This window comes from Struthio camelus, chromosome 6 (assembly GCF_040807025.1).
Source record: "Struthio camelus isolate bStrCam1 chromosome 6, bStrCam1.hap1, whole genome shotgun sequence".
NCBI lineage: Eukaryota > Metazoa > Chordata > Aves > Struthioniformes > Struthionidae > Struthio > Struthio camelus.
This window is the reverse complement of record NC_090947.1, coordinates 21,813,605-21,827,719: the sequence shown is the minus strand read 5'-3', so window position 1 is coordinate 21,827,719 and position 14,115 is coordinate 21,813,605. Positions and strand designations below refer to the sequence as shown.

General features: G+C 36.0%; 1 protein-coding gene across 1 annotated transcript in view; it reads right to left on the bottom strand.

Annotated features, from left to right (window-relative positions):
• The window catches only part of OLA1 (Obg like ATPase 1), a 108,817-nt gene that overhangs the window by 31,228 nt on the left and 63,474 nt on the right, over window positions 1-14,115 (bottom strand). Inside the window, exons 6-7 of the mRNA XM_068948555.1 lie at window positions 8,320-8,400; window positions 7,953-8,050 (exon numbers count right to left, since the gene is read on the bottom strand). Of these exons, the coding sequence (XP_068804656.1) occupies window positions 7,953-8,050; window positions 8,320-8,400 (179 nt within the window). The remainder of the gene's footprint in view (window positions 1-7,952; window positions 8,051-8,319; window positions 8,401-14,115) is intronic.

The window sequence follows — 14,115 nt, the reverse complement described above, 5'->3', positions numbered from 1 at the left end:
CGGTAGTAAAAACATTTACTAAAAATTCACAACTGGAAAAGATCAGGAACATACAGTGAAAGCTTCTCAAGTTCTTAGACCTCGTATGCAAATAAGGATGCCATTTCTTATCCTGCATTGATTTAGACAGCTTTAAAAGCAGTTACATTTTGGCTGGTTGAAACCCTAGCATCTGTTGCCTCAGGTTTTGCCTGTTAAAACATAAGAGTTTAAATAAAGTACCACACAAACCAATCACCTGATTTTCATAATTGCCACAGCAGACTAAAAAGTATCTTTACCAAGTGACAATTCGTAAGACAACATGAGCCAAATATCAAACTGGTAAAGCATGTGTATTCAAAGCTGCAGTTGTTCTACATTATGTCTTTACCCACAGAACTGTGTATAAACAGCTCAGAAATTATGGTGATGGTGATGACAGCCAAAAAATAACTGAGAAGATCATTTGGAGACAGAACATGAGAAGGAACAGAAGATGGGAAGCAAAGACGAACTGTTCAAAAGAAGGGTTGGGATAACATGCAGCTAGTAAGATACCGATCATACAACAGAGCAACGAATTTGAAAGTTACTTATAGCTGCTTTCACTGAGCACAGCCTTACTGATATGAAATATTAATAAACAGTTCTTTCGTGTTATTCTGATAGCATAATCAGCTTTAAATACACAGGCGTTCTTACAGAATACAAGAGACTAGGGCACAGAATACCAGGAACTGGTGCACCGAGGTACATCTATGCTGGGCTGGTGTTTTGTGTTGTGGTATGTTGGTGGGTCATGTATCACTTAGAACGCTACAGAAGTTCTTCTTTGCTACTATGGTCATCCTGGTCTCTGTAGCCTGCAGTATTAGATGACTTATAATAGCTTAAAGCTACCATTATCTCCACAGTTTACAAACCATCAGAGCTCAGACGCAACTAATCCCAAACTAGGTTAGATTATCAGGTAACACGAATATTATAATGCTTTTACACAAACAGACAGGAATTAAGACTCAGAAAATAAGAAAGAAAAGTTTATATATCTTTACTGCCTCATGTACTTATTTCCCAAGAACTGTGAGGTTCACCAAACCTCACCACCACCACACATCTTTACAATCAATACATCTTTAGTAAATTACTCAAGCCTTATTTCCTGACTTTGCAACCTATGCTTTAGCTATTTATAACTGCCATGTTGTAACTAGGTGGACTGAAACTTTTGAAAACAGCTTCACCGTAAAGCATTGTTCATTTTTAAAACATGCTATGCTCTGGAGCCAAGAGCCTACAGTTGGCACAGAGCAAACTTAGTATCAGAGATGTACCATCACACTTGTGTGAAAATTTGTCCAGATACAGTAAATTTATAATCTATGAAAATCAGGAGTTAATGTGCTCAGTAGCAAGTATCAATCTTGAATTTAATACTGAAGAAACTCAAAGATTTAATCTCTTTCTATAACCCACAGTACCTGTGTAGTGACTGGAGACCAAGAGTGAAGCTAGACTTTCCCTGGAAGGTGTTCTGGGACTGAGGTGAGGTTATACTGAACTGAGAGGTTACATCAGAACTGAGAGTAGGGAACATACCTTCCCTATGCTTCCTTCCTCCTGCAAGTCCCCAACTCCTGCTGTCACCCAGACAATATGCATTCACATTCAAAATGGACAGGGGACTCCAGAGGGAGAGAGAAAGCAAAGCAAAGCAAGAATGCGATGAAACTAAAGAAATGATCTGGCACAGATCTAAGGAGAATACTTGAGCTAGAAAGAGAGTGAAGTAAAAAATCTGGAATAGGTAGGATTGAGTGAAAGGTCCCTGGAACTGGTAACACAGAGCTACAAGAAGTTGACTGTGAATATCAGGGTAAAGATGCTAAAAAGATTGCAGTTAGTTGATGGATGAGAAATTAATATGCATTAATTTGTGTAAGACATAATAAAGAATAATTGTTTATTAAAAAAACAGCATGCGCTATCCCCTGCTAAAGTAGGTAAGTGCTCAGTGGAAAATATACATGATCCTCTAGTTAAAATTAAAAAAAAAGAAGAAAAAAGTAGAATCATAAGGTATTATGTCTCAAACAGAGAGCATAAAGGTGCAACAGGAAGCCTGAATTCTGGATCTTCTTTGTATATTTGACTCCAGAACTTTTGTGTGCAAAATATCATTAAACATAGATAATATTAATTATCTTTTAATAATTTTTCCCAGCATTTCTGTTGTACGGCAGACACAATGTTGTATATTGAAATTGTCTATATTTTCCAAATCTGTCAACATAGAAGAGTGCCTTAAATCATTAATAAACTACGTCAATGAAACTTCTCAATACCACAATGACATTACAATTCATAATTGTGATTTAAACAATTCTACGTTCTCTAATTTTTATAAGAATACAATTTCTCTGCCTAAAAGTTAAAGATTTTAAGACCTACTATATATTTAAATATACACTTAATAGAATTCAGAAAATGCACATAATTCAGAAGCTGAATGTAGTGACATTAACTGCATTCTGCACTAACTCAGGTATCGCACTACATGAAGGATACACTGGTATTTTCAAATGCCTGTTTGCTCTAAAGGCTGTAGCTGATTGAAGACCATCTTCCACATGTGAAAATGAGGTACTTCTGTTTCTCTCTGCAGGGTAGAGTTTCATTAACAGGAATATTCCCCCCCCCCCTTCTTTTTAGAAGTAGTAGTACTTTTTGGTCTAAACAAACTAGAATTCTTTGTTTTTAGCAACATTTGCTAAGTTCACCTATTTCAGATAGCTTTGAAAAGAGCTGAAATGTGAACAGTGGAAGGAGGTTGTGTTTTTGTTAGACTAAGATGAAGATGTTTCCTGCCTATATTTGGTCAACATACTTTCAATTATAAAAGAGATGCAACTGGTCTCTGCAGCTGTTCTTTCTCTTAATTTTTTTCCTATGAATTTATTTATTAGAACTCTTAAATATACATATCCTTATCCTGCTTGTTAAATCATGTTTTGCTTCACGGTATGTCATATTAATGTTACAAAAAATTGTCCTTGATGAAGAAGAAACATGCCCTTTTTTTGTCATACTCTTCGGTAGGCTTATCCTTTGGATCGGTCAGAAACAGATCTATGCAAGATTTTTTTTTCTTTTTTAAACAAATGTCTTTTGAAAGGTCTCAAACCAAAATGCAAGTAAAAACCTAGGGAAGAACTTCCACTCTAAATATTTTTACATCAAGATCAAATATTTATTACTAACAAATCCAAGAAGAGTATATATAAATAAGCGTCTCCAGAACTCCTCTAAAATTACATTGTGTGAAAACAGAAAGGGAGGTTTGGGATTTTAGGGTTATTTTCTTGTGTGTGCATGTGTGCGCATTGGTGGGGGGAGTGTTAAGGGTTTTTATTTGTTTTAAACAGGCCTGCTGAAGACATGAGAGCCTTCTGGATAGCATTTCTTCTTCTCTCACAAAGCTCTTGCTCCAATTGCATTCTGTCAGCGCAAGATGTTGCCTTGCTGTTTTGCTAAGATGCTGAACAAACAACTATTTAATCTATTCTGCCAGTGGACATGCACCCACAGAAAGAAATAGACTGAGAATACCAAATCTCAAGCTACCACCAGGCAAAAACGTTCCTTGCTAACTACTCTAAAAGTGAAACACTGACTGAAGTGGATAAGAAATTAATTCATACCCAAATCTGTTGAGTCGTTTTTTACTTTACCCTGACATTTCTTTCTTCATTTCAGATTTTTCTTTCCCCTTCACCCCTCCCTTCTTCTTTTTTAAAATTTGGAACATCTGAAGCAACATAGAAAAGATGAACAGAAAAGGATTATTCACTCTCATACTACAAGATCTAAGGAGCATCAAATGAAATTATGATGTGGCAGATCCAAAACAAACATAAGGAAGTACTTCTGCTTATAGCACATAGTTAAACTGAGGAAGTCCCTGCTCCAGGATATTGGGATGTCGAAAAGTATAGCTGGGTGCAAAAGGTCAATGGCTGAATCCATACAACAACAATCAGTCAAAAGTTATTAACCAGAAGTGTATCATATCTAACTCGGCCAGTCCTATAGTAACAGACTGCCAGAAGCTGGGCACATAGACTCTGTTTGCTTAATCTGTTCCTACACTCTTCCCTGGACAGCTGCTAGTGGCCTGTCAGAAACAGGATACTAGAAAAGACAGACTATTCATCTGCCCTGATATGGCTCTTCTAGTTTAAGAACACAGGAAAAAACTATATAAATTAATTGGAGAAAGCTTATTTATTATGACAAATACACCTTTTTTTTTTTTTTAATTACATAGGATGTAAGATATTTAAGGGAGGTACCCTATCCCATCAACACCCAACTTCTTCTTGTTAGCAAAACGTCATGAAACTCTGAGGCAGAACGTTGAAAATAATGTTAACACACATCTGAATACTCAAGTAGTCTGAATTATATTAGAAAAGAAACGTTCATACATCCGTATTAAGTCTCAAATGACTTCACTAAGATGTTTAGATATTCCTAATTTCATACTTCATGTTAGAAAAATCTTCAACAGCATAATCAGCTCTTTACATTGCAATGTAAGCATACTATGAAGAAATTCATTTGTTTAGACACAAGCAGTTGAGTTAAAAGCTCGATCTATGCAGCTCTGACACATGCAGCGTGCTTGGTGCTCAGTGCAAAGAAACCTTCCAACCAGCAGTATGCCAGCATGGTCCAGTATGGTCTCTCCTTAATTAGCTCAATACAGTTCATAATTGGATTCCATGTTATGACCCACTAAAAGCACCCCCTTTAGCAAGACTAAAACGTAAACCTTTAATTAGGTGAAGGGCTGATAATCTCATGTCCTGGATCTGTGTGACATCTTGTGACGTGGAACGCAGTTATAACTGAAATTTAATATGCTTACTTACAATACTTCCATAATGATGAAACTGTTAAGGTAGTAGGATCCATATAAACATTATTAGGAATTATTAAAAAAGGGCCAGAGTATTCATTTAGAGCATAGCAATATGTAGTAAGAATGGTTTCAGTGGATTCCCCCTATACGACATCATGATTACTGTCATCTGATCATAACACAAGTGCGACTAACACAGCTGCCATGTCAGCTTCTCTTCAGGGGCTAGGTCTTAATCATAAATCAACTGAATGACTAATTCAACATTGTTAAAATCAGCAAGTAGCTGCTTGGAGCCATTCCAGTTTTTATATCTTTCAAAAGGTCAATACACCTACTCAAATACACAATAGTCCTATCTTTCACAGTGTTTTCTTCTTTTCTAGGATTGAAAAATAACATGTTACCACTTAAATGTAAGTGTGTTTTAACTAACAATTAAAACGTTCATTAATTCAGAAAGGGTGACCCAGTAAAACAAAGAAAATTTTACTTTTCCCTCTCATACCCACAATCAAAAACCTCTCCTCCTATATGCTGTGCTTTAAATACTTTTCTAGCTGTAAAAAACTTATGAAAACATTTTACTGCTGAGTATTTCCTGCATTAACCTCACTTCTGTTACAGTAACATTATGAATTAAGCTCAGAAATAAACTTTTAAAAGTTGAACGACTAGTCTAAATATGGCTTAGATTTCAAATATGAACCTCTACTCCTCAAAATAATAACAAAGTCACAAATTAAGCGGCATCTAAGAGTAAAATATATTCTGATCATTTACATCTGTTTGTGCCGCACAAATGACAAAAGCCTACCGTTAGCATCCTTCACGGAAAAAATTTATTCTGCACTTAAATATAAAAGCTATGTTGCATAAACAGAGGATTTAAAGCTGTAGCAGAGCGGCTGAATGAAGGAAAACGGCAATCCTTCTGGTTCTAGTAGATGCCTTTCCCTATCACACAATGTTTCCCACTCATAAATACATGACAAATACTTCCTCAATCATTTTTTACGAGCAGGGATGCACAGGGGGTAGTCAATGGCTAGCTTGAGGGAAAATAGGAACAGCAGGAGGCAGAAACTGTACTGAAAATGGCTATGTGGTAAATTCTCTTCTGGAACATCACTCAGCTACCCAGGCTTTGATCTTTCAGCTACAATTACACTAACATCCATTGAGATCTAGATTTTTTTTTTTAATTAAATCATTAATTGTAATAGAAATAGTTAAATCATTTCATTACATGACTCCTCGATACAAACATCTGATTTTTTACAAATTAAAAATTGCAATTTATACAAAGATTTGCTTTCAATTGGATTTAACTATGTCATCATCACAACCAGCCTTACAAAAAACATGGGGTGACTGGCGACAGCTAAATCATAGACTGGCGTCTCCTAAGTAGTCTGTCTACCATTAGGGTCTGGGAAATGGTATTTACTGTACAATTAGAGCCAGTGAGCTCTACCTGTAATCATCCAAATACAGGTGTGAGGATCCTTTTTCGGACAAGGAAACTGACTCATCCATAACCTTAGGAAACCTCAACATTTGTACTTAAAAAATATATATATATATCATCTGACAATAACAGAGTAAATACTACTATCCCGATTGAGAAGACTTTCTTGCTTATGACTACTTTTTAATGTTTAAATCATACCCACAAAATATTCTAAGGGTGAACAAATTAGTACAAGATTATAAAGTTTGGCCAAATATGAAAAACTTACATTATTACATTTGTTACCAAGTTTTACCTAAAGTCTATGTTTTGGGGCTGAGAGGGTTTGCCACTAAATAGGTTAAATTTTGTTCTTTAATCCAAACACAAAATGTCTTGGAGTATCAAAAGGACAGTTTTAGTTGCAGTAATTTCATAGAATTTATTCTAATGATTTATTGGAGTTAACCATCTGACATTAATTATTGTTTTGGCTTCCAGTCTATGAATGTTTATTTTTCAGTTTAAAGCCTTCTCACTCTTTGATATCATATGGAAATGAGAATTTTTAATGGAAAATTGAAACCATGTGCATCTAAGTACTTAATGAAGTACAGGGAGAAACAGAGGATGCACTTTAGGAGAATTCAGATATTCCGCTTTGGATACTTTTGATTTATTTGGATGAGTTACATGCATATATCTATTCACAAACACACATTTATACATCTTCAAAGTATCTCACAAGTGTTTAAAGATCTGAATACTAAAAAAAGGGTTTTCTAAAACAAAATATACTGCTATTAATTTTTTCTCATAGAATATTATTTAATTTGTTCCCTCTTCCACAAACCAAATGTTTATTCCTTCTACAGATTCCTAAGACATACTATTACATTGTGTTTCTCAACAGCAGAGACCCACCATGTGTCTACCATGCAAGGACTGGATCTTCATCCAGTTCACTGAATGTCTGTTAGATGGATTCTGTAACCATCATGTACTTAAGTCACAATACTAATGTCAGGAATACTTGACTAAAACCTGCACTGCTCGTGACATTAAGGGTCGTCAAAATAGGCCTATAAACTGTAAGCAAAGAGCGAACAGTGGCAAGGAAACCAGACATCCAACTGCAAACAGAAGCATACTGTTAAAGTGTGCAGTTTTGCCACAGTTCAAAAGATTTCTGTGCAGCTCACATCGCTGTAGTCCTCTGGTATGAAGGCTTTAGTTCTTGGGAATGAAAAAGATGTTGTTCAGATAACCAGTATTACATAACATGATAAAGCTGTATGTTTATTTAAATCGGTCTTTCTAAATCAAATCTATATTCTTCACCGCTGCTGAATTTATGTAAAAATGTAAGGAGGAAAAGTTTTTTTCCATTCTACCCGTCATTCAGGGTTTCACCATATGCATTGTATACTCAAGCAGCATATCGATGGGAGCATAAATAAGAAAAGTTCAGCATTAGTTTTTACTCCTATTTTAATTAACAATCCTTGTGATTTTAATGAGCAAGGAATTCTTCACCACTGAAAAATGTGAAATAGAAACATAAATTTAGATATTTAACCTGAGCACACTCACCATTTGTTTTTCTTTCTAATGTAGTCTTTTTCAGAGAGGTTGACCAAGTAGATCATTGGTTTTGACGTAAAAAATAAGTGTTTGTTCAAAACATCGATCTAGAAATGAAAACATAAGAACAGAATTTTAAAAATTAATTACAGTAACTTGAGTTAATTTTAGGACTCTCTTTGCTTCATGACATTTCTGACAAGGCAACAGAATTAAAGCAAAATACATAGACTGCACACAAAATCTGCTGATATATTTAACATTTGATACACTGAATCTGAAATCTAAAAAAAAAAAAAAAAATCAACTTTAAAAACAGACAATAAACAGGTAGCAAAATTAGAAGTCAGCTCATGGGATAAAATTTATAGCCTACCTCTTTGTCATTCCAATCATGATAGAAGCGGACAGCTTTCTTTTCATCAATTACCCAGGTTTTGATTTTGCACATTACGTCCTATGCAAGATCAAGAAAAAACAAAGTCAAAAACTCAGCCGGATATCAGAGAATTCTTTTCCCTGCCCGAGGCATCTAGACGCCAAGATACAAAATGTACGCACAAGTTAAATAAAATTTAGATAATATCTTTAAAAAAAACCTAATTTTACTATCTCAGAGAAATAAAAAATCACTACTTCAGAAGTCACTCAAGAGAAATGCTAAGTATTAAAGCAGTACAAATCCCATAATTAGAAAGTTAAATACACAAGATTCAGTATCACCTCTCTTCATCAAAAAAATTAGCAGAGCTCATAAAATACATGTTAAACTCAGTATATTTCAGACTGCTTTTCAAACTCAGTAAGATGCAACATTTGAGCGTCCAGCGGGAGAGACCACGTACAATATAAACACGCCATTAAGAAAAGAGAATGGGTGGGAAAAGACGCAGCGAATATATTTTTTTTAATTGCTAGCAAAAGAAATCGAGCCTATTATTGATGATCCACCCTTCAAGAAATTAATTCAAATGGCCAAAGCCCTTTTTATTCTGCATTAATTTTTTGCCAACACCTTCTCCCTTCCCCCCGCCCCCAAATGAAACCTGCCAAAGCCTCCATTACACAATGGCAAGAGCCTTGCACTGGTGACCTCCAACCAGCTGCATTCACTTTCAGAACATCTCTCTCGGCAGGAAATCTAAAGGCCTTTTAGTTAGCAAGCTAGTGTGCATTCAGAAGGAGTAACTGCAGGAAGAGCCCAATGTGCTTTGTTTCTCTGGCCTTTCTTCACAGAAAGATTAATCATCTGTGAAATGGAAACGGCAAACAGCAAGTGACACAAACTGAACCCTTCAAGCCTTTCCTCATCAGTTTTGTGGGGCTGAAGCTGAAAGCTGCGTGTGGCAAGGCTCTCCTTACAGGCAGGTGTTAATAAAAGGCTCTCGGGTCTGAAAGGTCAAACTTGGCTCTTCTAGGAGTAGTACATTTTAGAGTCATCTGTTTTTTGTTGTAGATAATTTATGATCATACTTTAAATAATGCATTTTTAAGGTTCTAATTGACGCAATGGAGAATTAAGATCTTTAAAATAGAAAGAAATATTCCCTAAGTTGTTGGATGCACAAAATTTTTACACTTAATGCTATGTGGCTGAGGCATATTTATAAACAACCACAAATAACATCAGTATTTACTACAGTCTTTCTCAGTCTTGCAGTCCCTTTAAGGAAAAAAACAAGGAAAAAGCTCTTCTACATCTTCAGATCCTGATTTGAAACCCTCCAGGAACAGGACTCCCCACAGATTTTAACAAGGAAGGGGCAAGCTAAAACTTTTAATGAAATCTAACATGTTCTGACTAAGAATAATCACTTTTACTCTCCTATAACTGAATTTCACTCATAAATGTTTAAAAGTGGCTAATATAACACCATTTCCTACAAGGAGAAGATCAAAGTGCTATATTACAAATGCATTATGATTAAAAAAGCACTGCGCAGCTTTGCTATTAACTGTTCTTTAAACCCTAAAAGGCTTCCCATAGATCTCACTTGGCACTGCATATACAACCTTTGACAAGTAATGTAGACCATTTTTATTCATTGCCTAAAATTGTAGGCAATTATGTGCGTCACACTGGCCACCTGCAAATTCTGAATGCCTGCTCCAGTTGTCAGAGCAAAAAACTAATGTCGGAGGGGATTAATCTAGGGGGAGAGAGTCCTCTTTAATGGCTCCAGCAGGTGAAATGGCCCAGCTGGTTACTATGATGAGTGGCCAGAACAGCTTATGTAGAGACATGCAACAAGATTACACATAAGGTAGAAAACAGTGGTACCACCTTATCTTTAACCCTATGTGGTTTTTATTTTTCAATTAAACAATTTAAACAAAATCAGGGAAGCGATTCTACCAGTAAGTACTTTTCAACTAGGATTATTATCCTCAGCTTTTATTTAAACAGATATATATATAAAAAAACAACAACAACAACAACAAATCTCAAAGATTCCTGTTAGGCAGTGAAGGAATTCTGACTACATCATATTTCTGTTTTTAAGATAACTCTGTAGGTACCCATCATGTGCCTTTTGGCATAACAATTTCCAACAGCAATGCATTACTGCATAGTAATTAGGAAGAAGAAACAAAATAACAGAAATTACATTTTAGTAAGAGTCGAAAAAGCCAGTTTTCTGGGCCTATGCAGCAATAAAACGTGTTTTAATCACACTGCAAGGGCAGCTACGTAACTTAGAACTTCCAGAAAACGTCAAGCAGCAGTGCAGTAAATAACGCTTGCTCTTTCTGAAACATATATAAGCATACACTTTCCAATCAAAACTTCTCTTCCACATTCATTTGGCTACCTGCAGCTACACACTCCTAACCAATTTTGATGTGAACCTAATTTTTCACAGTTCCGATTTACGCACCTAACTATGCAGTGTGCAGTTGTTGTCCTAGAGGACTAGTTGAACAGCTAACTTCTAACGGGAAGCCTAACCAACAACTAACTGCACGCACTGTGGAGAACTGACAGCTCTATACTTGTAAGTCTACTTCAGCTTTACAGAGAAGGTAATATAGTGTTTGAAAACTTTCTTTACAAAAGGGATAGAAACTGAAGTAAACACAACAGCTATGTCTGCACCTGGTGCAGCAGGAAGAGACAAGGACAAAAATTTTGGAAATAAGACAAAGTAGAATTGTCTTTGAAATATTGAGGCAGAATGGGAGGCAGACAGTCTGCAAATTAGGGAACGAGACAGATAAACATAGACTGCCCTTCATCATGGTGGTGTCCCATTTAAACGAGACTTAATATGATTCTTCAACAACAAATCTGTCAAAGGCTAATAATAATATAAAGAAAGGCAGCTTCCTCTCCATATTGCTTCTTCGTTTAGCTGTGCCAATACTCTAAAGCAAAACAAATAAAGAGCAAAAGGCACATTTTCAAGTTACATTTAATTTAGTGTCATTTTTTGTTTTATTCATTGCCTCTATTTAGGCCTGATAAAAGAATATGAACCGACCTTTTTATCTTCACTATCATTGCAACAGTCGTTTAAACATATTTAATTATTACTCTAGTTAACTCTTCAGATGCTTAATAACAGAATACAGAGCAATGATCCACTTTGTTTAATTCGTTCTGGCCTGCCCAGTTCCACACTTTGAGGTCATTCTGCCACTGGCAGAATGATCCACTTCTTGTATGATGATGGGGTAGTCCTCTTCAGTTATTCAGCCAGCAGAATTATAGCAAGCGGCATTTAAAATGCCACCAAAAACAAATCCAAAATTCAATTTATGTACAATTATCAAGGCACATGAAATACAAATATGAATGTCAAATATCATTTTGTTTTAAACATCAGCTAATTTCTGACTCTATCCTTGGCAATATATTTAGCATATGTGAATATTTAGTCTATTTAGCCACGTTTGATATACTGATTTTAAGTTAAGCCTTGCTCTTACTTTGAAAAGAAGTAGTCAACCCACAGACGTTAAGCAGGACCTTAACAATAAGTCCCAACAGTATAAAATACTATGAACAAACACATTCAAATTGCATTTAGGAGACTTATCAAGACATGCTCATGAGATACTACTACGTAAAAAAACATGTATGCATGTGCATATGCTAATAAACTCTTTGGATGGATGACAGTCATGATGTGTGCCAATGCCAAATACTTCGTAGAGCATGAGGGACTAAACTAAAACTTGGAAAACTCTCTTGCCTGCTTGGCATCAGAGAATTGTGAGTTTGTTGTTATAAATTAGAAGGGCATGTAATTAACTTCCGCAAATGTAATAAAGAAGTAAGAAGTTGTGAGGATTATCACTTCACACTTCAAAGTGCAAGTGAACTCTTCCTGATTCTGCAGGCAATGCTGAAATCCCGCTACTCTGGAGAGCGTGTGCTGGGGGTACAGTATTCTCCCCCCACCCTTTCTTTTTCCTCCTCCTTTCTCCTTCAAGGGAGATATTTTTGGGAACCGTGGGGACGTTTGTTGGCACTTTACTCTTCTTTCCCTTCAAAAGGTCAAGATCTAATAACTGACCCAGCTCCCCGCAAACTTTTCAAAAGCAGTAACTATGATTTATTAAGATGTTTTGATGTGGGCAGCACAATACCAGAGTAACCACGTGGCAAAGGAGGCAAAATTGACAAAAATTCTACATACAATTCTACATCTACTCCAATTCTTCCCTGGGGTAAGGAGTAGCTAAAGCTTTACTGTAGCTCTTAGTTCGCTCCCCTCAGTTCACACAGCAGTTTGACAGCACAGCACATCAACAATAAAAGCTGTAGCATATAATTAATATGTTCACATTCCCCTAAGGAATCTTGGCTAGGTAATGTAAGGTACTTTACATCAGAAAACACTGCATACCTTAAATGGATTCAACACTACATAACCAGTAGATCTCAGAATGCAACTGTAAATAAATTTAAAAAAGAAAAACACACACACTAATGAGTGTGTTTCTGCTGGAGCTCCAAATAAATGATTTGCATTTTGCTTGCTATCATCTTTCAGAAACAGCCCCAAAAAAGATCATATTAATGGCATAGCTTATTAGAATAATAAATGAGTAACAACATGGATCACATGGACTAGAACTGCTAGGCAGATCTGGTGAAAGCAACCTGTGTGCTTGAATACAATACATGCAAGTTCATACAGCTATCAGGTGAGGAGGAGGGGGGATGGATACAGTGTTCACCAGGTAGAGGACTTCCTCCAGGCAAGAGTGAAAGTCTTGAAAAACTTGAGGGTCACAAGCAAATGAACCGTGCTGTAACTATAAGACTGATTCAATCTTTGATTTTATAAGTAGGGTAATGTCAAATGTGACTATTTCTACACTTATCTGTGTGGAAACAGTGTCTAGCTGTAGTGGCCATATTTCAAGCAGCATAATGAAAGATTGGAGAAAAACGATAAAATGTTTTGAAAGTGTGCTTACATACAAAGACTCGGTGTGCTGAAATCTTTTTCTTTTATTCCTGTTCCTTCAATATATACATAATAACAGAAAGCTTGCATAATACAGGCCTTTTCCAACTAGCATACAGAAATCAAATAGCTGAAGGCTGGAGCTTGACAAATACAGACTAAAAATGTGTTCTGATTTCTCACCAGTAAAGATAACCACTAGCATAGCTTATTCAAGTTACAGTAATTCATCTCTACCTTGAAATACTTAAATAAAGGTTAAAATCCCTCCCCCCCACAAGATTATCTCCTACAGTTGCACTGAAGCTACAATCTAAGTGGAACTACAATGTAAGTGGGATATGCAGAACAGCAAACTAGGTAATTATTATTATTCCATCTGACCATCAAAATAACTACAAGTTTTTTCAGACACAGATAGAGACCTATCCTATTTGAGATAGGAGTACTCCTAACTAGTTAAACTGTGCTTCTCCAAAAACAACTTATTGTGCCCGCATCAATTTCTGGGTTAATGCAACAGAACTGGAAGGTGATCGCAGTACTTCCATTCATGGCTTTCCTCGGAAAGTCTTCTTCAGTTCTATTTAGCATAGCCACCATCTCTGTATTTGGAGTGGGGGGAGGGAGTCTGATAATTTAAAAGGGTGAAACTGAAGTGATAAAGTAAACATTTATTGTGAAACAATGTTTAGAAACAATGTTTTGTTTAAAGGACAATTAAGGCAAACTCTAGAGTCTGAAAAAACAGC